The sequence below is a fragment of the Eschrichtius robustus genome, chromosome 11 (genome assembly GCF_028021215.1).
Source record: "Eschrichtius robustus isolate mEscRob2 chromosome 11, mEscRob2.pri, whole genome shotgun sequence".
NCBI lineage: Eukaryota > Metazoa > Chordata > Mammalia > Artiodactyla > Eschrichtiidae > Eschrichtius > Eschrichtius robustus.
Window position 1 is genome coordinate 9,491,660 of NC_090834.1, and position 25,586 is coordinate 9,517,245.

Sequence of the window (25,586 nt, forward strand, 5' to 3'; positions counted from 1 at the left end):
TCTCTTCGCACAATGCTTTTATGTTTTTTAGGGTGCCTTGGGGATGCACCTGTCCCATTTTTTCAACAACTTGTAGACCAATAAAATGAGGGCTTATTCAATGCAGGCATTGGAGGAGACAAACACTGCAGCCAAGATGAAGAAGCACCAGGGTGAAGGGGAAAAGAAGAGGAGGAGGGGATGTGGGAGGATGAAGAAAACAGATACTGAGAAGCAGAAGGTCCAGGTTGTTCTGCCTACTGGGGTGATCTCCTTCCTTCCCCCATCAGCTGAATGATATTCTCAAGAGCGCACACGTCCCAGGGTCAGAGAGCCAGCCCTCGAGTCTGCATTCTGCCATTCACTCCTTATGTGTCCTTAACAAGTCACTTTATCTCTTCCAATCTTAGTCCCCACATTGTGAAATGTAGATAATCATAATGATACTTGTCATCTCAAATTCAAAGATATCTGTGAGAACCGTATAAAAATGTTTCATAAACTATGAAGTGCAGTTGAAGTGTTAGCAACTGATCTCTCCCTACAATGCTCAGGAAGGAAGCCCAGTTGATGTAGGACCTTCCTCAGAGATGACTTCACTTTCTTATCCCTGAGGCTGTAGATCAAGTGGTTGAGCATGGGGGTGACCAGGTTATTCAGGATCTGAACAGTTGCATCCATCCAGGGGCTTGGGGTCGGCCTTAGGTAGATGAGGACCACTGGCATGTATGAAAAGCAGGATGGCAGTGAGGTGGGCACTGCAGTGGAGAAGGCGTGCCGTTGGCCCTCTGTAGAGCGGATCTGCAGGATGGAGTAGACAATGCGACTGTAGGAGGTGAGGATGAGAAGGAAGCAGCTGAGGGGCATGAGGCCCACACTGATGAACCCCGCCATCTCCAGGGCTGAGGTGTCTGCACAAGCCAGCTTCAGCATCACTGGGATATCACAGAAGAAACAGTCCACCTCACTGGGGCCACAGAAGGACAATTCGAATGTGAGAGTAGTTACAAAGGTGGCCTGAATACAACCAGAAAATGAGGTCTCCATGGCCAGGATGGCATACACTCTGTGACTCATGATTATTGTGTAGCGCAGACGGTAACATATGGCAACAAAGTGGTCATAAGCCATTACTGTGTACAGGAAACACTCAGTACATCCCAGGAAATGGTAGAAGGTGAGCTGGGACATGCAGCCTGCATAGGAGATGGCTCGGCTGTTCCCTGAGAGGTAGAAGAGCATCTTGGGGGAACTCCCAGAAGGAAAAACTACGTCACACACTGACAGTTGACACAGGAAGAAGTACATGGGAGTGTGAAGTCGAATGGAGGAGACGACTGCCAGTAGGGTGAGCAGGCTCTCCATAAGGGTAAAGAGGCAGAAGGACAAAAACAGGACAAAGAGCATGGTCTCCAGATCCTCTGTGTGTGGGATGCCCGGCAGAATAAACTCGGTCACCACTGAAGCATTCCTCACACCTGTGAGGAAGTCAGACCTCGAAAAGGGACCCAAGACACCGAAGTCTGAACACCAGTATCGAATTATTAAGCTTTTTGCTGATCAGCGCTTTGGCTGTGTTTTTAGCAAGCAATAACCAGCCTGCTTATGAATGGCAAGTTCTGTATAAAAATATCAGGTAATAAGAAAAGGCTATTTTAGAGCCAGTCTATTCAACTCCTGGAAAGAATGTTTTGAGAGGCTGGTGGTTGTTTATGACAAGATCAGAAGTTTTGAGATATATTCAAAACATTCTCAGGTTAAGTAAGAAACTTTTTACAGTTGTTTAATTCATGGATTTACTCTCTTTAGGCCTATTTATATTTTGAAATCTCACAAAATCTTTGAGAAGCAAACTCTCACTATGCATTACCTTCTGAAAAATATCAGGAAAAAAATTTTGTTAGAAATCAGAACACTTAATTTTAATCCTGGCTTTGCCACTTATTAGCTATAGTAGTTCAAACAATTTATATAATGTCTTCCATAGACATAGTTTTATCATACAAATAATATGAAAATAATAATTATAACAAAAACATGAACAACAAAGATACCCTGGTATCATAGTAAAGTTAATGAAATTTCTGTGAAATTATCTGGCAAAACATAAATCCTAATGAAAAGTGTTTCTATATTTTATGTTTCTTGAATTTAAGTGTTTAAGTACCTTCCTTTAATGTTGGCATTCTATAATTATTTGCAAATAAATGTTTTATGAAATAATATTGTTAAACGGACTTACATCACATCCTCTTCAGCTTACATCCTGGAGGTATAATGTCCCCAACTCTATCAGGAGATACTGCTCTGGTTCTTCTGGTCCTTTTAACATTTTCTAAGTGGACGTAAGGTGACTCTGAAACATTAGCAAAAGAAAGAGTAGCAGAAAGTGAAGTATCAAATTTGTGTTACTGTGATGAAAAGAGAAATACAATAACCCACATAGCAGAAAGTCCAAGAACAGCTCTAATGCGGAGGGTTAAACACAGGGACCTCTTCATCTCATTACTCACTCAATAATAATGAAAACTATGTTCCAAGAACTGGGCTCAACACTTTCAAAATGTGATTCATTTTTTTCAATAAACCTATATGAAGAAACTATTACTATTTCAATCTACAGATCAGAAAATTGAAGCTTAGAAAAATTAAGCATGTCGCCCAAAGTTGCAAGCTAGTATGTGACAGAGACAAGACTCAAACCTCTTTCATTCCACTCTTCATTAGGAAATCTGCCTTCTGTCTACCTCTGTTTTCTAAGAGCCTCTTCCACTGCTAGGCAGTAACATCCTTCTAGATGGGTTCATGTCACTGTTTTATTCTAAGGTGGGAAAAGTCTTCTTGTCTTACTTCTTCCTGGTCATTTCCAGTCTTGACTTTACAGCACACCTAGTTAATATCTAATTTAGTTTTAGAGAAGATACAACATGCTTTTCCCATTCTTTTGACACTATACCTTAGTATCAACTCCAATGTAGGAGCTTTCAAGTCATAGAGCCACATTCAACATGGGGATTCCAATCATAAACTGTGGCAAGTGCCACTGAAAAACACAACTAAGAGAATGACCAAGCCAAAATGAGTCACTCACACCACCCTAGAATTGAGCAAAAGTGATGACAGCAAAGGGAAAAACAGTGATACTCTGGGGGAAGTATGCTGCTGACAGCCTGCTTCTTATCACCAATTCTTGCCATACCTGAATAGTGTCTCTGAGAAAGGCAGATTTCTGTGAGCTCTGGATCACCTCCCCTTGGGCAGCAAAGTCAGAGGACTTCGGTCCTTGCCTATGATTAGATACCATTATAATCTATGATTCGATAATACAGTTTGAGTTTTTAAGTCCATTTCAGGAAGAAGAAGCCACAAGGACTAGGAAGGTCCCTGTATGTGGCCCCCGACTATGTGGGGAGCAGAGGCTAATGGTGAGACACGGGCAGTGGTCTGAGCACTCACATAGTCCGCCTGAGAACGCAGTTACGTTTTCCAGTTTTACAACAAGACCTCACATTGACTGCTTCTGAGCAGAGCACAGGGTGCTCCAGCCAAAGGAGCTTGAATTCTCCTACTTATAAAAAATTGAGCCTCATAGGGTTTGTGCAATCAAGACCTGTACACACTCACTCTTCCTGGATTGCTTCCTTGGAAGTTTATTCAGATCCCCTGAAGCCCTATTTGGAACTCAGTGATAGCTCTGAGGGAGGAATTAGTTTGTCAACCTTATTCATCATCCAGCTATGAATTAATAATAGTAGTGAGATCATAAGAAAGGGATGCTCTAATGTGGGAAATATCTATGTTCCTCCAAGATTATTTGCACGGTAGAATGAGCTCCAATTCTAACCTTAGATCACCTGCAATGCTATCCCTCTTTTTGGTTGCCTTATACACCTTCAGGCTTTTGCTAGTGATATCATTTGTCTACTGCTTTTGAAATTATCTACACATCCATGCAATTACACAGTTACCTCTAATAAACATCACTATTCCAGGTAGAAACCTAATCAGTTATTTATTATTTATTATGCATCTACTATCGTTACGTGTCCTTCAGGTCAATACTCCTAAAGGGAGTATACGTTCAAAGGACAGTGACCAGTATAAATAAAGGGGTTGGCTGTAAACCTTCTCAAAAGGAAAATGATTGACTAAATAGATAATATTCAGTTAACAATTCATAGTAAGCATTTACCACATGCTAAGTGCTATGCTAATTCTCAAAATTTATTATTACATTTAATCTCCAAAAGAAACCTTATAAAGTAGGTGATGTTATTTGACAAAGAAACTGAAAAGCAGACTGAATAACCTGAAGATTACACAACTAGAAAGTGGCTGAGCTGAGACTATAATTTTAAAGCCAATGCTTTTAAGCTCAACGCAATGATGAATTCCAGAGATCTGAGTTTTGCACCCAAAGAGAAACAGAGATATAATGTGATTTTTCAAATGCTTGCAAGGCTGTTCCACGTGGATTTTATATGCACTGTTCCACGGGTGATTCAGAAATCATGGGCAGATCTGGTAGAAAGACAGATTTATTTTCAATGTAGAAAGTTTAATTATTAGAAAATGTACATTGATGAAATAAGCAGCTCTTATGATGGAGTTATTTCCTGGTCTGGAAGTATCCAAGAAAGTGTAAAAAGAATCATCTTTCAGGTATGCCATTAAGGTTATTCTCAATTTGAATGAATAACTTGATTTAAAGTTCTCACTAATTTTGAAATTATTTGATTTTATTTATACTGGAAAACTTTTCAATGATATCTAACACAATAAAAGTGGAACTTCAATGATAATAATTCTACTAACCCCTATGCAAAAGAAATTATGAATATAACCACAGTGGTTACAAAACTAACAATAGCTATTGTGAAAACATTTTAAAAGAAGAAGAACAGGAGTCACAGAGGGAGTCCAGATGCTACTCAGTGTTTTGCAAGATAGGAGTGGCCTGTTGGGATATCTTCGTGAATAGATCACAGTTTTAATAATAACTTTTTTGTACATTTGCTATATAGCAGAATTCTGCTGAGCGCTCTACAGGTATTATCTCTTTCAATTCTCACTAGAAACCTACTAGGCAGGCAGTATTATTTCCCCCAATTTCTAGTAGAAAATTTACTCTCAAAGAGTTTAAGCAACTTAACCAACGTAATAGAGTTGGTTAATGGATCCAGAATTATATAATTCTTCTGAGTTATAAAGAAAAACAAGCTTGTAACTAATTCGGATTTTCAAATACTCATTTGTAACTAGTATCACATTTATGGTGGCTTGAGTTTTTCAATGCACTTTTGCCTTTTTAAAGTTAATTTTCTCAAGAACTAAGTAAGGTGGTTCTTATTAACCCCATTTTACAAATAAAGACATTGAACTCACAGTAATTGTAACTTTCCTAAATTTAGACAGCAGAAGAGCCCAGGCACCCTCAGGTTTCTCTCTCTTTCCACTACATCCTCACTGCTTCCCAAGATGACCCCATGCAGAAAGCAGCTGTCCCTGTATGAGAGGAGAATTATTAATATTTACTTTAGAGTTTGGAGGAGTCTTATGTATACCCTTAAGAGTCCTTACCATTTTTATCTTGTATTCCATGACAAGATTATGGCTTTAAACTATAACGAGAGAGAGAGAGAGAAACTTCTTCAGTTTATGTCTGAACAGTTATGAAACAGTTATGTTTCATAGGGATTGAGTCCCAGAAAGTTCAGTAGGTATTTCTCAAGGGAGCTGTCTTGTTATGATTGACTTGTAGGAAATTTTGCCCTATATTTGGATCATTCCCAAGAGTGACTGTTTTAATCAGAGAAAACAACGTGCCTTGTTTAACACCTTTTTCCTCTGCTCCAGAAATTGAAGTAAGGCACTAGCATATTCTAGCAACTACTGGTTTATCAACTAATCATTCAGCAGAACTTTCTGATTATGAATAGCAGGGCTAAGTCTAGGCATTCTTGGTCCAGTAACAAGTGCTTTATTATTTGTTGGCAGGGTTGGGGTCTGGGGTGAGTGGCCAAGTGAGTTTCTTCTTTCCTCTGCAAAAACTCAGTGGGGAAGAGTTGGACTGTGAATCAAATGGAAGAGTAGGATGATGGCTATTTACTGGATGATAAATTTCTTAAGCTGTTATTTCCCTTCCTTCCTTTCTTTCCCTTTTTCCGTTTTTTTTTCTTCTGGTGGGAAAGTGCTCAATTGCTTGTTGGGCTTCCTAACAATTTAATGGTTTCTATGGAAGAGGTGTGACCCACTTAATGGAGGAGCTAAAGTAATAAGCATAGGAATGAAACTTATATTTTCTGCATTTTTATTGGGGAGAGATGGGAATGACAGAAATATCAGGAACTTGAATCCCTGGAAACTCTCTTGAGTGACTTGGTGTCCTCAGTAATCGCTAATTCCTAAGTGATTCCTCATGCTTCTATATGGTCCCCACTCCCACTATCAAAGCCTGTAAACTTCTGGAATATGGTTCAGGTAACTCAGCAGGCTACAATATTGAAACAACCCTTGTATCTGTTGGAGCAGACCAGGTACTAGCAGGGAGATCACTAATCTAGCAGGTTTGAGATATAGCACAGTCTGTCAAGCAAACTACAGTATTTCATTTCCATGGCACAAGTAGGTCAAAGTTCAGGAAGAGTAAAACTTTTAGTAACCAGCAGGTATCCTAGAAGATGCAGTACAGCATCCCTACAAAAGAAAAAGAAAACAAAACATATGCCTAGAGAGATGTATCTCTGTGTCATATATATACACACACACACACACACTTATTTATTTATTTATTATGTATTTATTTATTTATTTATAACAGAGATATATCCATACATCCTCTGGACTTGGATCCAGGGACAGGATGCAGGACTCCATGAAGGAGAATTCAAATGAATAAGCAGAACCCCAGTCCAGGAAGGCCAAGGTCATGACCAAGTGACCTAAATTGGGGTATGAGCCCAGACAAGGGTAAGACCCTATTATCAGAGCTGCGGACACAAGGAAAGAGCAACGTAACAAGAAGGGAATTGAAACTGAGGTCTAGGAAAAGCTGTTCTGAGGCCTAGTTGCTTAAACCTTCAATGCTTCCTCTCAAAGGGCAGCAATGGTCCTCAAAGCTGAGGCAGGGCTGGGTCTACAAACATTGCTCCAAGAGATCCAGTAGGGAGAAGAGGGCAGTAGAGTTTGGAAATCTGCCAGAGTTAGTACCAAAAATATGGTAGAATCGTAACCAAGTCTGTCCTACTCTATTTTAATGCACTGGACTAAGTAGTAAATTCACCTTTGAAAGAACATATTTCTGGAAGGCTATACAATTAATAATGACTATATTTGTTATTATATCAATTGCTTATTATTTATAAAATATATTAAAATAAGATATATTATTATACCAACATGGGATTTCACAAATAGTAATTATAATAGTATGTGATATCTACTTATTAACAATCATAATGAACTTGTTTGACAATTATTTTAAATTATTTTATGCAATAACTAAAATTGGAAAGAGACAGAGAACTATGCTTCAGTCTTCAGACCTCTTTTATCACTGCCATTTTACTATAAATTCATGGCATTTCAAACTACTTGTAGTTCCCAGAATTCTTCATAGTATTTCACACCTTCATGCTCATCTTTACACTTTTGCTTGGAATGCTTGCCTCCCATTTCTTTGCCTAAATAACTTAAGTCCTAATTCATGTATAATTTTCTCTTTGAAGCCTTCTCTTCCCAATTGGACTGGGTAGGTTAAATACTTTTTTAGCATTATATTACCATCCTGTTCATAAGTCCAGCAAATAATTTCCCTGAAAGCTAGGGTCACATCTGTCCAATTAACTATTGTATTTTTTAACACTTAGCACAATACATAAAAGTGTTCAATAACAATTTATTAGATGTGTGAATAATGAACCTGCCTTCCAATATCTCAAAGATAACACCTATGTGTTTTCTGGAAGAGTCCAAGAGCAAAACAGTTGTGGGATATTAACACTTCACCAACCTGTCTGCTTTTTAATTAAGTTCTCTATTTATCCCACTGCAAACTTCTCCACCAAAACAACTCTCTCAGGTCACCAACAAGTTCCATGTTGCCAAATCCAGTGATCAATTCTAATTCATCGTTTTATCTGATATATTCAAACCTCGTATCACAGTAGTTCACTCTATTCTTTTTTTTTTTTTTTGAATTTTTTTTTCTTTTGTTTGTTTGTTTGTTTTTTTATACTGCAGGTTCTTATTAGGCATCAATTTTATACACATCAGTGTATACATGTCAATCCCAATCGCCCAGTTCAGCACAACACCATCCCCACCCCACCGCAGATTTCCCCCCTTGGTGTCCATATGTCCGTTCTCTACATCTGTGTCTCAACCTCTGCCCTGCAAACTGGCTCATCTGTACCATTTTTCTAGGTTCCACATACATGCGTTAATATACGATATTTGTTTTTCTCTTTCTGACTTACTTCACTCTGTATGACAATCTCTAGATCCATCCACGTCTCAACAAATGACTCAGTTTCGTTCCTTTTTATGGCTGAGTAATATTCCATTGTATATATGTACCACTTCTTCTTTATCCATTCGTCTGTTGATGGGCATTTAGGTTGCTTCCATGACCTGGCTATTGTAAATAGTGCTGCAATGAACATTCGGGTGCATGTGTCTTTTTGAATTACGGTTTTCTCTGGGTATATGCCCAGTAGTGGGATTGCTGGGTCATATGGTAATTCTATTTTTAGTTTTTTAAGGAACCTCCATATTGTTCTCCATAGTGGCTGTATCAATTTACATTCCCACCAACAGTGCAAGAGGGTTCCCTTTTCTCCACACCCTCTCCAGCATTTGTTGTTTGTAGATTTTCTGGTGATGCCCATTCTAACTGGTGTGAGGTGATACCTCATTGTAGTTTTGATTTGCATTTCTCTAATAATTAGTGATGTTGAGCATCTTTTCATGTGCTTCGTGGCCGTCTGTATGTCTTCTTTGGAGAAATGTCTATTTAGGTCTTCTGCCCATTTTTGGATTGGGGTGTTTGTTTCTTTAATATTGAGCTGAATGAGCTGTTTATATATTTGGAGATTAATCCTTTGTCCGTTGATTCGTTTGCAAATATTTTCTCCCATTCTGAGGGTTGTCTTTTCGTCTTGTTTATGGTTTCTTTGCTGTGCAAAAGCTTTGAAGTTTCATTAGGTCCCATTTGTTTATTTTTGTTTTTATTTCCATTACTCTAAGAGGTGGATCAAAAAAGATCTTGCTGTGATTTATGTCAAAGAGTGTTCTTCCTATGTTTTCCTCTAAGAGTTTTATAGTGTCCAGTCTTACATTTAGGTCTCGAATCCATTTTGAGTTTATTTTTGTGTATGGTGTTAGGGAGTATTCTAATTTCATTCTTTTACATGTAGCTGTCCAGTTTTCCCAGCACCACTTATTGAAGAGACTGTCTTTTCTCCATTGTATATCTTTGCCTCCTTTGTCATAGATTAGTTGACCGTAGGTGCGTGGGTTTATCTCTGGGCTTTCTATCTTGTTCCATTGATCTCTGTTTCTGTTTTTGTGCCAGTACCATATTGTCTTGATTACTGTAGCTTTGTAGTATAGTCTGAAGACAGGGAGTCTGATTCCTCCAGCTCCATTTTTTCCCCTCAAGACTGCTTTGGCTATTCGGGGTCTTTTGCGTCTCCATACAAATTTTAAGATGATTTGTTCTAGTTCCGTAAAAAATGCCATTGGTAATTTGATAGGGATTGCATTGAATCTGTAGATTGCTTTGGGTAGTATAGTCATTTTCACAATGTTGATTCTTCCAATCCAAGAACATGGTCTATCTCTCCATCTGTTGGTATCATCTTTAATTTCTTTCACCAGTGTCTTATAGTTTTCTGCATACAGGTCTTTTGTCTCCCTAGGTAAGTTTATTCCTAGGTATTTTATTCTTTTTGTTGCAATGGTAAATGGGAGTGTTTCCATAATTTCTCTTTCAGATTTTTCATCATTAGTGTATAGGAATGCAAGAGATTTCTATGCATTAATTTTGTATCCTGCAACTTTACCATATTCATTAATTAGCTCTAGCAGTTTTCTGGTGGCAGTTTTAGGATTCTCTATGTATAATATCATGTCATCCGCAAACAGTGACAATTTTACTTCTTCTTTTCCAATTTGTATTCCTTTTATTTCTTTTTCTTCTCTGATTGCCATGGCTAAGACTTCCAGAACTATGTTGAATAATAGTGGTGAGAGTGGACATCCTTGTCTCGTTCCTGATCTTAGAAGAAATGCTTTCAGTTTTTCACCATTGAGAATGATGTTTGCTGTGGGTTTGTCATATATGGCCTTTATTATGTTGAGGTAGGTTCCCTCTATGCCCACTTTCTGGAGAGTTTTTATCATAAATGGGTGTTGAATTTTGTCAAAAGCTTTTTCTGCATCTATTCAGATGATCATATAGTTTTTCTTCTTCAATTTGTTAATATGGTGTATCACATTGATTGATTTGCGTATATTGAAGAAGCCTTGCATCCCTGGGATAAATCCCACTTGATCGTGGTGTAGGATCCTTTTAATGTGTTGTTGGATTCTGTTTGCTAGTATTTTGTTGAGGATTTTTGCATCTATATTCATCAGTGATATCGGTCTGTAATTTTCTTTCTTTGTAGTGTCTTTGTCTGGTTTTGGTGTCAGGGTGATGGTGGCCTCATAGAATGAGTTTGGGAGTGTTCCTTCCTCTGCAGTTTTTTGGGAGTTTGAGAAGGATAGGTGTTAGCTCTTCTCTAAATGTTTGATAGAATTCACCTGTGAAGCCATCTGGTCCTGGACTTTTGTTTGTTGGAAGATTTTTTTTTTTTTTAAAGAAATTCACGTTCTTATTCATTTATTTATGACTGTGTTGAGTCCTCGTTTCTGTGCGAGGGCTTTCTCTAGTTGCGGCAAGTGGGGACCACTCTTCATCGCGGTGCGCGGGCCTCTCACCATCGCGGCCTCTCTTGTTGCGGAGCACAGGCTCCAGACGCGCAGGCTCAGTAATTGTGGCTCACGGGCCCAGTTGCTCCGTGGCATGTGGGATCTTCCCTGACCAGGGCTCGAACCCTTGTCTCCTGCATTGGCAGGCAGATTCTCAACCACTGCGCCACCAGGGAAGCCCCTGTTGGAAGATTTTTAATCACAGTTTCAATTTCATTGCTTGTGATTGGTCTGTTCATATTTTCTGTTTCTTCCTGGTTCAGTCTTGGAAGGTTATACCTTTCTAAGAATTTGTCCATTTCTTCCAGGTTGTCCATTTTATTGGCATAAAGTTGCTTGTAGTAGTCTCTTAGGATGCTTTGTATTTCTGCAGTGTCTGTTGTAACTTCTCCTTTTTCATTTCTGATTTTATTGATTTGAGTCCTCTCCCTCTTTTTCTTGATGAGTGTGGCTAATGGCTTATCAATTTTGTTTATCTTCTCAAAGAACCAGCTTTTAGTTTTATTGATCTTTGCTATTGTTTTCTTTGTTTCTATTTCATTTATTTCTGCTCTGATCTTGATGATTTCTTTCCTTCTGCTAACTTTGGGTTTTGTTTGTTCTTCTTTCTCTAGTTTCTTTAGGTGTAAGGTTAGATTGTTTACTTGAGATTTTTCTTGTTTCTTTAGGTAGGCTTGTATAGCTATAAACTTCCCTCTTAGAACTGCTTTTGCTGCATCCCATAGGTTTTGGGTCGTCGTGTTTTCATTGCCATTTGTCTCTAGGTATTTTTTGATTTCTTCTTTGATTTCTTCAGTGATCTCTTGGTTATTTAGTAACGTATTGTTTAGCCTCCATGTGTTTGTCTTTTTTATGTTTTTTTCCCTGTAATTCATTTCTAATCTCATAGCGTTGTGGTCAGAAAAGATGCTTGATATGATTTCAATTTTCTTAAATTTACTGAGGCTTGATTTGTGACCCAAGATGTGATCTATCCTGGAGAATGTTCCGTGCGCACTTGAGAAGAACGTGTAATCTGCTGTTTTTGGATGGAATGTCCTATAAATATCAATTAAATCTATCTGGTCTATTGTGTCATTTAAAGCTTCTGTTTCCTTATTTATTTTCATTTTGGATGATCTGTCCATTGGTGTAAGTGAGGTGTTAAAGTCCCCCACTATTATTGTGTTACTGTCAATTTCCTCTTTTATGGCTGTTAGCAGTTGCCTTATGTATTGAGGTGCTCCTATGTTGGGTGCATATATATTTATAATTGTTATATCTTCTTCTTGGATTGATCCCTTGATCATTATGTAGTGTCCTTCTCTGTCTAACATTCTGTATTTTAAAGTCTATTTTATCTGATATGAGTATAGCTACTCCACCTTTCTTTTGATTTCCATTTGCATGGAATATCTTTTTCCATCCCCTCACTTTCAGTCTGTATGTGTCCCTAGGTCTAAAGTGGGTCTCTTGTAGACAGCATATATATGGGTCTTGTTTTTGTATCCATTCAGCAAGCCTGTGTCTTTTGGTAGGAGCATTTAAACCATTCACGTTTAAGGTAATTATCGATATGTATGTTCCTATGACCATTTTCTTAATTGTTTTGGGTTTGTTTTTGTAGGTCCTTTTCTTCTCTTGTGTTTCCCACTTAGAGAAGTTCCTTTAGCATTTGTTGTAGAGCTGGTTTGGTGGTGCTGAATTCTCTTAGCTTTTGCTTGTCTGCAAAGCTTTTGATTTCTCCATCAAATCTAAATGAGATCCTTGCCGGGTAGAGTAATCTTGGTTGTAGGTTCTTCCCTTTCATCACTTTAAGTATATCATGCCACTCCCTTCTGGCTTGTAGAGTTCCTGCTGAGAAATCAGCTGTTAACCTTATGGGAGTTCCCTTGTCTGTTATTTGTCGTTTTTCCCTTGCTGCTTTCAATAATTTTTCTTTGTCTTTAATTTTTGCCATTTTGATTACTATGTGTCTCGGCGTGTTTCTCCTTGGGTTTATCCTGTATGGGACTCTCTGCGCTTCCTGGACTTGGGTGGCTATTTCCTTTCCCATGTTAGGGAAGTTTTCGACTATAATCTCTTCAAATATTTTCTCTGGCCCTTTCTCTCTCTCTTCTCCTTCTGGGACCCCTATAATGCGAATGTTGTTGCGTTTAATGTTGTCCCAGAGGTCTCTTAGGCTGTCTTCATTTCTTTTCATTTTCTTTAGTCTGTTCCGCAGCAGTGAATTCCACCATTCTGTCTTCCAGGTCACTTATCCGTTCTTCTGCCTCAGTTATTCTGCTATTGATTCCTTCTAGTGTAGTTTTCATTTCAGTTATTGTACTGGTCATCTGTTTGTTTGTTCTTTAATTCTTCTAGGTCTTTGTTAATCATTTCTTGCATCTTCTCAATCTTTGTCCCCATTCTTATTCCGAGGTCCTGCATCATCTTCACTATCATTATTCTCAATTCTTTTCCTGGAAGGTTGCCTATCTCCACTTCATTTAGTTGTTTTTCTGGGGTTTTTTCTTGTTCCTTCATCTGGTATATAGCCCTCTGCCTTTTCATCTTGTCTATCTTTCTGTAACTGTGGGCTTTGGTCCACAGGCTGCAGGATTGTAGTTTTTCTTGCTTCTGCTTTCTGTCCTGTGGTGGTTGAGGCTATCTAAGAGGCTTGATGGGAGGCTCTGGTGGTGGGGTCACTCTATTCTTTTTTAACTACTTATTTGGCTTCCAGATACAAACTTATTCTTGGCTCTATCTTTCCATCTCTCTTTACCACATTATCCCGACTTCTAAATGCTGGAATGCCCTAGGGTTCAATTGCTAAGCCTTTTATTTTTATTTATTTTTATAAATTTATTTACTTATTTATTTTTGGCTGTGTTGAGTCTTCGTTGCTGCGCGCGGGCTTTCTCTAGTTGCAGCGAGACGGGGCTACAATTCGTTGCAGTGCACGGGTTTCTCATTGCAGTGGCTTCTCTCATTGTGGAGCACGGGCTCTAGACACGCGGGCTTCAGTAGCTGTGGCTTGAGGGCTCTAGAGAACAGGCTCAGGAGTTATGGCGCACGGGCTTAGTTGCTCCGCAGCATGTGGGATCTTCCTGGACCAGGGATCGAACCTGTGTCCCCTGCATTGGCAGATGGATTCTTAACCACTGCACCACCAGGGCAGTACTGCAACAACTAAGATTTAAAGATGGTCAGAGTAGCTAAAAACACAAAACCCAAGTATACGTAATATTGGGTACCAGGGACTTCCCTGGTGGTCCAGTGGTTAAAATATATATATATATATATATATATATATATATATATATATATATATATATATATATATATATATAATATATATATATATATATATATATATATATTATATATATATATATATTATATATATATATAATATATAATATATATATATATATAATATATATATATATATATATATATATATATATATATCACCAGAAACCCAATTTAATTATAAAGACTTACGTTAAAAGGAAAGTAATAAAGATATATATCATGCTAACACTAATCAAAAGAAAGATGGAGTAACTATATTCATTTTAGACATAGCAGATTTCAGAAAAAGGAAAATAATCAGAGATAAAGGTGTGCATTACATAATGATAAAAGGGTCAAATCTCCAAGAAGATATAATTCTAAATATGTATGTATCTAACAAGAGAACATCAAAATACATGAGGCAAAAACTGATAGAACTGGAAGGAAGAACAATATAGGGGGTGTTGCATGGAGTTTTTCTTCTTGTCAATCAGATACTTCAAGTAGATGGACTGCTTTTAAGGAAGCAATGGCTGAGTTCGGAGAGAAACAGCAAATGCTGAATGATTCCCAGCATGACTGTATTAGACTTGGGGAAAATAGCAGTGGGTTTAATAGTAAGTCTATGTACAACAGGCTACCCTGCACTGAAGGCACTGGGCTCAGTCTGAGTGGGAGAATCTTGAGGCGATGTTACCTGCCTTCCTTCTTGTGGCCAAGTCTGCAGCAGCCAGGAAACAACTGCAGGGTGAGGATAACCAATGGGAGATGAGAGGAGCTTCTCTCCTGGGCTCCTTGCCCAGATCATCAGTCCCTGAAAGTACAGATGGTGCTTTATATTTTCCTAAAACATGAAGCACCAGCCTTGAAAGTGGGCTTCAGTACAGGTGCCAAAATATCTTTGTTGATTATGCAGACAGACACTTGTTTAGATCTGAGGAATTTATAGTTGGTACAACATTTTACAGCATGAGAATGCAAATGGAAAAATAAAACCATGCTACTTTAAAACTGTAGTTGATTTTGCGTTTTAAAGAAGACAAAACTAAGACTGTTCTTTGTCATGTTTTTTGCTTTAGAAGTTCCTAAGCCCCAAGTCTGGAAGCTGAGGGTGAGAAAAGGGGAGGTGAACAATAAATGTAATAATAAACGCCCTGCATGATAAATGTAAAGGGCCATCATTCTGTGGGCAAAGGGTAATTCTCCAAGTTTTATGGTCCTTAGGAAGCTGTCTCTTCTGTCATTACCTCATTAGGGACTATCTAGATGACAAACTTGGATACAAAGCCTATTTTATGAAAAGACTAAGCCCTCATTTCAAGTTTAATGTGCATACAAATCACTTGGAGACCTTGTGAAAATACAGATTTTGATACTGTAGTTCTTGGGGTTGCCTAAAATTCTGCATTTCTAACAAGCTTCTAGGTGATGCCACATCCTTATTCCATAGGTCACGCTCAGCTGTAAGTAAACTTGGAAAAAGTCTTGGGAGGTCAGTTGCCACTGTGCAAGTTGGGCAAATCTTCCTAATGCCAGTTCATGCAACAGCTGAAAAGAACTCAGCTCTGGGCCATCCTCTACCTTAGTGAACAGATATTGAGGTCCTGCTCAGAATTCTTGAGTATTCAAGATAAGGGAAATAACAGAATTCTAGTTTAATCCCTTAGTTGTACAGATGGGAATTGTAAGCCCCTGAGAGTGAAATCATTAGTTCTTATCACATAACTATTTAAATGACTATTATATATAGGATGGATAAACAAGAAGGTCTCGCTGTACAGCACAGGGAACTATATTCAATATCCTGGGATAAACCACAATGGAAAAGAATATGAAAAAAAGAATGTCTATATGTGTATAACTGAGTCACTTTGCTGTACAGCAGAGATTGGCACAGCATTGTAAATCAGCTATACTTCAATTAAAAAAGAAAAAAAAAAAAGAGAAGAAATGTATGGTCAGGATTCCAGTACTGGTTTTCTGACCAGCGCCCTTTACTTACCTCATATAAGACAGGAAACCAGCCTAAAACAGAAGACATGGGGAAAGGACACAGAGTGAACAGTGGAGGCGCCAAAAAAGCTGGGTGGAAAAAGAAGGGATAATAAAACCAATGCAGGTTCAATGAGTAAATCTATAAAAGACCAGATACAACAAAATGCAGTGTAGAGATAGCCATTTTAATATCAATACAATAGTATTTTAGGAGACAACACATCACATAGGGTCATGCCCACTGGGGTAGAGTATATGGGACATAAGGTTTAGAAATATGGGGAGCTCCTTTCTTCCTCAGGGGGTGAGTGGTCTAGGTTGAAGTCTCAGGCAAAACTGCCTTTCAACTTGCTTTTTCCTTTATTATACGAGGTCAGATCCTGACTTAGAAGCATCATGAGTTCAGGCTAGGACTAAGGATTCCATTATTGCCCTCTTACTAAGATGTTTAATGATTAAGGAAAAACATGTCTCCATCAGGTATAACTCAACCCAAGTCCCTGAGGCAGTGGGAGGAAAGGCAAGTAGTAGCAAAGCCCAAGCAGGATCAATCAAGAAGGCCCCAACAGTGCCAGCCCTCACAGTGGACCCCTTTAGCCTCCCTCTTTGTGATCTTAATATAAGGTTATATTCATCCCAGTGTGGGCTTTCTACCTCCCCTCCAACTCTTCCTCCTATGTAAACATAGAAAACTGCATAGCTCACCAGTCTGGTCCTGATAAATATATGAGAACAGAAATAAACTGACAAATAAAATGCAGACAATTCTCTAATCCAGGCATCCTCTGAACATCAGTGCTGCAACCTTTAGTCTGGAGTCCATGTCACCTGTTTTTCAGGTGGGCACTCTGGAAAACCTAGGTGGAATGTTACTGCCTATGAATGATTTGAACTCCTCCAAGAAAGGGAACAGGTTCTGGGACCATTGACACTTGGCTGAGAGGATGGGCTGGGGAAGGAAGAGCAATCCAAAGGGAACCTGGAACAGAGAGGCAAGGTGGGGTGGGCGTCCACTACTTTTAGGAGAAGAAGCTGACAGGATAGGTGTAAAATACAAAAACACATCAGAACAGAAGAGAGGGTAAAGGAAAGGACAGTAGCATAGAAGAGGCACTTGTTCTTCTGGACGGTATCTTCAAAGGGCAAAGACGGCACGATCGCAGATGATTTCATGAAAGCAATCGCGGCTTTCACAAGCGCGTGCCTGACAGCAGCTGTCATGAACAGAATACAAGAATGAGAGCGGAGGGACAGCAATGAGACGACAGGCTCTTCTCCCAGTCTCCCCTAAACCTCCCTCATCATCTCCCATGAGCCCTGCTTAGCTTTCTTCAATACCCCTGACTTTTCTTTCCCTACTTCCCAGATTCCCTTTAATTTTCTCCAGCCCCAGAAATACTCAGCAGCAGTGAGATGATAAACACCCAAGGAGTAAGGGCTCCAGTCCAGTCCTACACTCAGTACAGTACTGAGATGATGAGGACAATAAATGCTACTTCATGTCCTTCTCACAGCTCACACTCCCCACCCATGCCACTTTCCCTCTTCACTCACCTCCTTCGCTCCCCCAATTTCAGATTGCACCTTCACCCAAGGAAAGAACTATCTGGGAGAGCAGGAAAGGTCTGAACCAGGATGGTCAGGGGATGAGATTATGGGGACCCTCTCTTGGTGACCCTCTATCAGGCCTGGAGGCTCAGTGCCTGGAATGATGGTTAGTTTCCTAAGGAGGGAAGGAGATGGGGGTCTCAGGACTGTGTTCCTACCTGCATGGATGTGAATCCAGGCCATGGCCTTCCTTTCCAGAAGCTCCCACTCACACTTCATGTCCTTACCACTGTCATGCAGCCAGAGCACCACCAGGACTGTGGCCCAGCTTAAGGAATCAGCATCCTGTACTACAGACAGAGACGCAACTGGGACCCCCAGGTTGGCAGAAAGCCCCTCAAGGGGGCGTAAAAAGCTCCACTCCCCCCTTACTTACCTGCCCCAAACAGCTAACTCATCTAACGGGCCCTGAACCTTAGGGCTGTATCTTAGGATAGAAAGATCTTAAGTTTTAAATCCAGTGAAACCACCAGGACAGTGCTTGAAGCTCCTAAAGCACCCCCAATGAGGATTACCCAGCAATGATATGAGAAACACATGCAGATGCATAATTGCTTTATATTTTATAAAGTATCTCCAGGTATTCTTATTTGAACCCTCACCAAAACAAACAAAAACATGACAAATTATCAATAATCACATTTTTTAGAGAGAAAACTGATTTGTACAAAAGTGAAATTATTTGCCCAAAGTCAGCCTTCTACCAAATGACAGAGCTGGGACTGGAGGCCAAATGTTCTGATTTGGATCACATTGTTCATACTGCTCAACAGAAAGTCTCAGCCACAGAACACAGAACAGCCTCTCATGGGTTTTCACCCACAGCTCCCAACTTCAATTTTTTTATATTGAAATCTGAGTCAACAGATCAAGAGAAATTCCTCTTTTATATCATGACTTTTAAGATTTGGAAACAGCTATCATGTCTGCTCTGAGTAGTCTTGTTTCAGACCAAAATTCTCAGCTCCTTTCTTTCTTCCTTAAGAGGACTGTTTATGTCAAAGCAGTAAGAATCCCCATGCTTGCTCTCTTAGTCTAGAAACAAACATCACAGTGATTTTTAAACTATATCTCCTTAAATGGTCACATCTGGAGGTAAATAAATGTACTTAAAAAATTCTATGACCACAGCCCCCAAATACCTCATACATATAGCTTCTGACAATCCTGTTGCCCTCCACTAATCATGTTTCCAATACGCTGATTCACACTAAGTTTGTGGTCATCTAAAATCTCTGATTTTCATGTACAATAGCTCTTACGTTATTCTGCTTCTATCCTCTACTTGTGTGGTTGAGAATTTGGGATCCTCATTTTCTGGTCTAATAATCTGCTCTCCCAGTTGTGTCTTATACAAATAGGAAAGCATTGGTCTCCATCTTCACTGAAAATATGGACCTTCAGAGAATTCAGAGGCTGGTGAGCTTAAAAATCTGTTTCAAGTTTGAATGAATTTATTATTCAGTGTCATAGGTTTTCATTTAGTTTGTACTCAGTCCATAAGCTCATCATTAAAACATTCAAATTCCTTATTGAAGGACTCTTCATTCCCTTGATTTATTGGCCCAGTTACCATGTCATGGAAGGAAATGTTAGTCTGACATGTCTTGTTCTCAATGAAACCAAGTTAGAACTTTGTGATTCTCATATCTTCTTCCACTTATTTGTAAATTAGCCCTTTGATTATTTGTTCTAGAATAATATTTTTCAATAGAAATATAATGCTAGACACATATATAATTTTAAATGCCCTAGCAGCCACATGTAAAAATGTAAAAATAAAGAGGTACTATTATTTTACTAATATATTTAACCTAATATATTCAAAATATTATTTTAACATGTAATCAATATAAAAATAATTATTGATGAAATGGTTTACATTTTTTATGTTGTCTTTGAAATCAGTTTGTATTTAACACCTCAATTCAATGAAAAATTTAATTCCTCATTTGCATTTGTCACATTTCAAGTGCTCAGTAGCCACATGTGACTAGTGGAAACTGTAGGAGATGGTGCAGTTACAGGATATCTGAAGTTTATTTAATCACCTTCCACATTTTGAAAATTCAGAATGATAGCTGTCCTTCAGGCTTCTGGCATTTGTCTCATATTCAACAATTTCTCAACTAGAAGATTTAGTAAGTTAGCTTGAAATTCCTGAATGTAATTTGTCCTCATCAGCATACTTGAACACATTTGAAATAACGAGGTTGTACCTATTAATACCTCACCTATCCTGACTTCGGTGAAATTGTGTTCATTTCTGGACCATTCCCTTCAATATAAAGAGTAGCAAGAATGCGGGTTCTGAAGACAGACAGTCCTAGATTGAATCCAGCTCTGCCACTGACTAGCTGAGTAAACTCAGAGACATTACCATACTTCTCTGGACTTCAGTTTCTTCATCGATTAATAACAACATGAGTAGGATTTACCATATTTAACTGCTTGATGAATAAATAAGATCACGAATGTTAAGTGCATAGCACAGTGCCTGGCACAGATTCACTGCTCAATAAATATTAGTAATTATAACTAAGATGACTGGCAGAGAATGTAGTTAAAATAGAAGAGAATTTTTGCTTTCCCTTTGTCATCCATCAACTCTAAACCATCAACTTCTACTAATAGACCAATTCCTTGTTCTTTCTGCTCTAAAATAGCCAGGAAAATCTTCAACCTCTATTTATTAGAAATTAATTTAGTCTATGGCCTCTTATGTTCTCCTTCCTCAGGTGAGTCATCACCCCAATTCTCATTACTCACCTCAACCCCTCAAAAATATACATACTCTTTTTACTTCTCTGAATCTCACCTTGTCAGGGAGTGCAGCCAGTATGTCTTACAACTTCATACCCAGGACCAAGGCCAGACCTTCATTCAGATCCCAGGAACCGTCTGCCTTTTGGAGGGAAATCAACCGCGTAAGATGATTATCTTCAAAGACTTTGGGGGAGAAAAAAGAGGATGGGAAATTATGGCACTAATGACCCCTTAGCATACCTGAGAGAGACAGGTCTAAATTCAGAGACAGGATGTAGCGAGAGCCCAGTGCTAAGCAGATCCCACCAAGATCCCCATTTCAGTCTTTTCCCCTAGGACACATGCACTTTCTCTGTGACAATGCAGGTCACTTAGGTGACGTACCGACTCTAGGGGTGCTGCACTGAAACATTCAGCAACAAGGGAAAGATACAGGGCACTAAAGAACCCACATGATGGTGCTGTTTAAGTCTTATCCAGTCCTGTTTAAATGGGCCTTAAAACTTCAGGTATATTTAAATATTCTACGCAAATATAGCTTGGATTTTAATTATCAAAATTTCGAAAGAAAGCAGATATAATGGAAGCTGTCAACAGTCTACCTCAAAGAGTAGCCTAGTGTCCAAACCTGATGGTATAAAAATTGCTTAAAGACAATGCAATTTTCATAGAAAGCATCTCGCATCTGGCTAACTGTCATATGGAATGATGTACTTACAGCAACTTAGAAAATTAGTAGGCAAGAAAAACTGTAATCAGAAAAACAGTTCTACTCCAATGGAAAAAAAAATATCTAAGGCTGCGAATCTCAACGGTCTTAGTTTGAATCTAGGCGCTATTAACACTCAAAATGTATTAAACTAATGAGCATCTCAGCCTTCTCTGTAAATTGGAGACAACAGTGCCTAGAATGTAAAGTGCCTGGAAGGTCACTACCGCCTCCCTACAGATGGTAGTTGCTAATTAATTAATAAAAGCCACTAGCATTACTCAGCTGGGTAATCTCGACTTCTCCCTGGGTGTTTCATTCTTCAATTGTCCACAGGGATATTCCAAACTCCTTCCTCAAATTCTCCACTCTACCACTTCTAGTCTCATACTCATTAGCTAATCTTGCTGTTGCTTTCATTAAAGCTACAGAAAAACTATCACACAGAACTCTAAAAACCTGCCTCTCAGCCTATGACCTAAAATCTACTTCCATCACTTTTCCTCCACATCCTGGCAGGAGTGGGAGAATGCCCTAATACTTGTCCTGTTAAAGGCTAGTCCCTCCACTGCTGCTCTAGATCTCATCCTCTCTCACTTCCTCAAATACCCTTCTCAGTAACCTACCCTTTTCTCCCCCAGTATCCTCACCCTCCTCTGCTGGCACTTTCCTATTAGTATTACAACATCCTCAAATCTCTCCCATCCTGAAATTTTAAAGAGATACAACACAAAAATACCCACCTCAACTCTACAAAGTCCTCTGTAGATACAACTCTCTGTTCCTTCTCTTTTACAGCTTAACACTTATAAAAAGTGTCTTTACAAGCTGCCCCTCATTTCCCACTTCTCATTTCTTCTAAGTTATTATATGTGTTAAGTGTACAGCATTATTATTCAACATCTGTATACACTACAAAGTGATCACCACCACTAGTCAAGTTACCATGCATCACCATACAGCTGAACCCCTTCACCATTTCACCCAACCCCCAAGCCCCTTCCCCTCCTGTAACCACTAATCCATTTTCTGTATCTATGAGCTTGGCGTTGTTTTATTTTGTTGGTTAATTTTTTCTTTTTTTTTTTTTAGATTTCACATATAAGTGAAATCATATACATCTTTCTCCATCTGACTTATTTCACTCAGCATAATACCTTCAAAGATCATCCTTGTTGTTGCAAATGACAGGATTTCATTTTTTATGGCATATGTATATATATATATATATGAATAATTTCATTATCCATTTATCCATTGATGGATACCTAGGCTGTTTCCATATCTAAGCCATTTTAAATAACGCTTCAATGAACATAAGGGTGCATATAGCTTTTCGAATTAGTTTTTGTGTTCTTTGGATAAATACCAAGAGTGGAATACCTAGGTCATATAATAGTTCCAGTCTTAATTTTTTCAGGCATCTCCATACTGCTTTCCATAGTTACTGCACCAATTTATAGTCTCACCAACAGTGTATGAGGGTTCCTTTTTCCCTACATTCTCTCCAACTTTGGTTATTTCTTGTCTTTTCAATAATAACCATACTAACAGGTATAAAGTAAGATTTCATTGTGGTTTTGATTTTCATTTCCTTAATAATTAGTGATGCTGAACATCTTTTCATGTGCCTGTTAGCCATCTTATGTCTACTTTGGAAAAATGTCTATTCAGATCCTCTGTCCATTTTTTAATTGGGTTGTTTTTTTTGTTGTTGTTGAACTGTATGAGTTCTTTATATGTTTTGCATACTGACTGCATATTAGATATATAATTTGCAAATATCTTCTCTCAATCAGTAGGTTGTCTTTTTGTTTTCATGATGGTTTCCTTTGCTGTGGAGAAACTTTTTGGTTTGATGTAGTCCCATTTGTTGTTTTTGCTTTATTATACTGAGGTACATTCCCTGTATACCCACTTTGCTGAGAGTTTTTACAATACACAGTAGTTAAATATTGCCAAATAATTTTTTTGCATCTATTGAAATGATAACATGGTTTTTATCCTTGATTGTGTTAATGTGATAGATGTATCACATTGACTGATTGCAAATGTTGAACCACCCTTACATCCTTGGAGTAAATCCCACTTGGTTGTGGTGTATGATCCTTTTAATGCATTATTGGATTCAGTTTGCTGATATTTTTGATGATTTTTGCATTTATGTTTATCAAGGATATTGACTTGTAATTTTCTTTTTTTATAGTGTCCTTGCCTGATTTTGTTATCAGGGTAATGCTAGCTTTGTAAAATGTGCTTGGGAAGTTCCCATCCTCTTTAAATTTTGGAAGAGTTTGAGAAGGATAGGTATTAAATCTTTCAATGTCTCGTAGAAATCACCAGTGAAGCCATCTGGTCCAGAGCCGTTGTTTGTTGGGAGACTTTTTCATTACTGTTTCAAACCCTTTACTAGTAATTGGTCTATTCAGATTTTCTATTGCTTCATGATTCAGTCTTGGGAAGTCTGTATGTTTCTAAGAATTTGTCCATTTCTTCTAGGTTGTTCAATCTGTTACAATATAATTGTTCCTCATTGTCTCTGATGAATCTTTGTATTTCTGTGGTATCAGTTCTAACTTCTCTTTCATCTTTGATTATATTTATCTAAGTCCTCTCTCTTTTCTTCTAGGTCAGTCTAGCTAAAGGTTTATCAATTTTGTTTATCTTTTCAAAGAACATGCTCTTAGAGTCATTGATAATTTCTATTAATTTTTTTGGTCTCTATTGTATTTATTTACGCTCTGATCTTTATTATTTTCTTCTTTCCACTAATTTTGGGCTTGTTTGCTCTTCTTTTTCTAGTTCCTTCAGGTGTAAGGTTAGATTATTTGGGATTTTTCTTATTTCTTGATGTAGGTCTGTATTGCTATGAACTTCTCTTTTAGAACCGCTTTTCCTGCATCCTATAGATTTTGATGTGTTGTTGTTCTCTTTCCATATGTCTCTAGGTATTTTTTTATTTCTCCTTTGATTTCTTCAAAGACCCATTGGTTGTTCACTAGCATGTTGTTTAATTTGCATGTTTTTCTCTTTTCTTATGATTGATTTCTAGTTTCATATCATTTTGATTGGAGAAAATGCTTGATATAATTTCAACTTTCTCGAATTTACTGAGATTTGTTTTATAACATAACATGTGATCTATCCTAGAAGATGTTCCACTATTTCCCCGTATCATTTTTCTGGCCCTTTCTTTATCTCTTTATCTCTTCTATTTCTGGGATCCTATAATGCAAACGTTATTCTGCATTTTTTTTTTTTTGCAATTTGTAATTTTTTTTTTCCTACATGCACTTTATACTTCAACACAAACTTGACTTATAAAAGGTCTTCAGTCCTGGCCTCCTGACAGACAGAGGGCGTAATTAAGTGTGACCAGAAAGATGGGGGTTCTGTGAAGGAAATCCAGAGGTTTATCGAGAACAGCTTGGGGAGGTGCACCTTCTCTGATGTGAAGGCTGAGGAGGGCTCAGCCAGAGGAGCAGCCAGGAAGAGTGGGTGGGCAACAACAGCTTGGGGTGTCCAGGGGGCAGGGATGGGAGGGAGGGGTGAGGCCAGACCATGTGGGGCTCAGTGGATTCTGCCTGATGTTGCCCCATAGGTCCCTTTAGGTATTTTCACTTTCTTAAATTCTTTTTTCATTTTGCTGCTCTATCTGGGGAAGTTCCATTGTTTTGTCTTCCAGCTTGCTGCTTCCTTCTTCTACCTCATCCAGTTTTGATGAGCTCCTCTTTGAGTTCCTCCTTCTTGAACTCTAGTGTATTTTTTAGTCTGGTTTGATACTTTCTTATATTTTCTCTCTTTGTTCAAGTTCTCACTGTGTTCCTCTATTCTCCCAAGTTCAGTAAGCATCTCTTTGACCATTATTTTGAGCGCTTTATCAGGTAGGTTGCTTATCTCCATTTCATTTAGTTCTTTTTCTGAGGTTTTGTCTTGTTCTTTACACTGGAAAATAGTCTTCTGTCTCCTCATTTTGCCTAATTATTTGTGTTTTTTTCTATGTATTATGTAAATCAGCTATCTCTCCCAGTCTTGAAGAAGTGACCTTATTTAGGAGATGTTTTGTGAGGTTTAGAAGCAGAATCCCACCTGGTCACCAGAGCCAGGTGCTCAAAGAGTGTCCTCTATGTGGGCTGTGTTCCCACCCTGCTGTGGTAGGGTCACAGCTGCTGCAGTGGCTGCAGTGTGCTTGTGGGTCAGGCTGGCTCCCAGAGCAGCTTCAAAGCCTGGCTGCAGCTGCTAAAAGGTACTGGTGGGCAGGGAGCTCACTGGGGCATATCCACTGGTGCTAACAGAT

At 38.6% G+C, this 25,586-nt stretch overlaps 1 protein-coding gene across 1 annotated transcript; it reads right to left on the reverse strand.

Annotated features, from left to right (window-relative positions):
* Positions 1-474: 474 nt before the first annotated feature.
* LOC137772122 (olfactory receptor 10D1B-like) lies at positions 475-25,261 on the reverse strand. Its single transcript, XM_068556033.1, is given in 7 exon segments — positions 475-708; positions 710-744; positions 747-1,502; positions 2,243-2,335; positions 17,973-18,082; positions 18,191-18,241; positions 24,996-25,261. Coding segments are annotated over 7 exon segments (1,545 nt in total).
* Between the last annotated feature and the right edge of the window lie 325 nt (positions 25,262-25,586).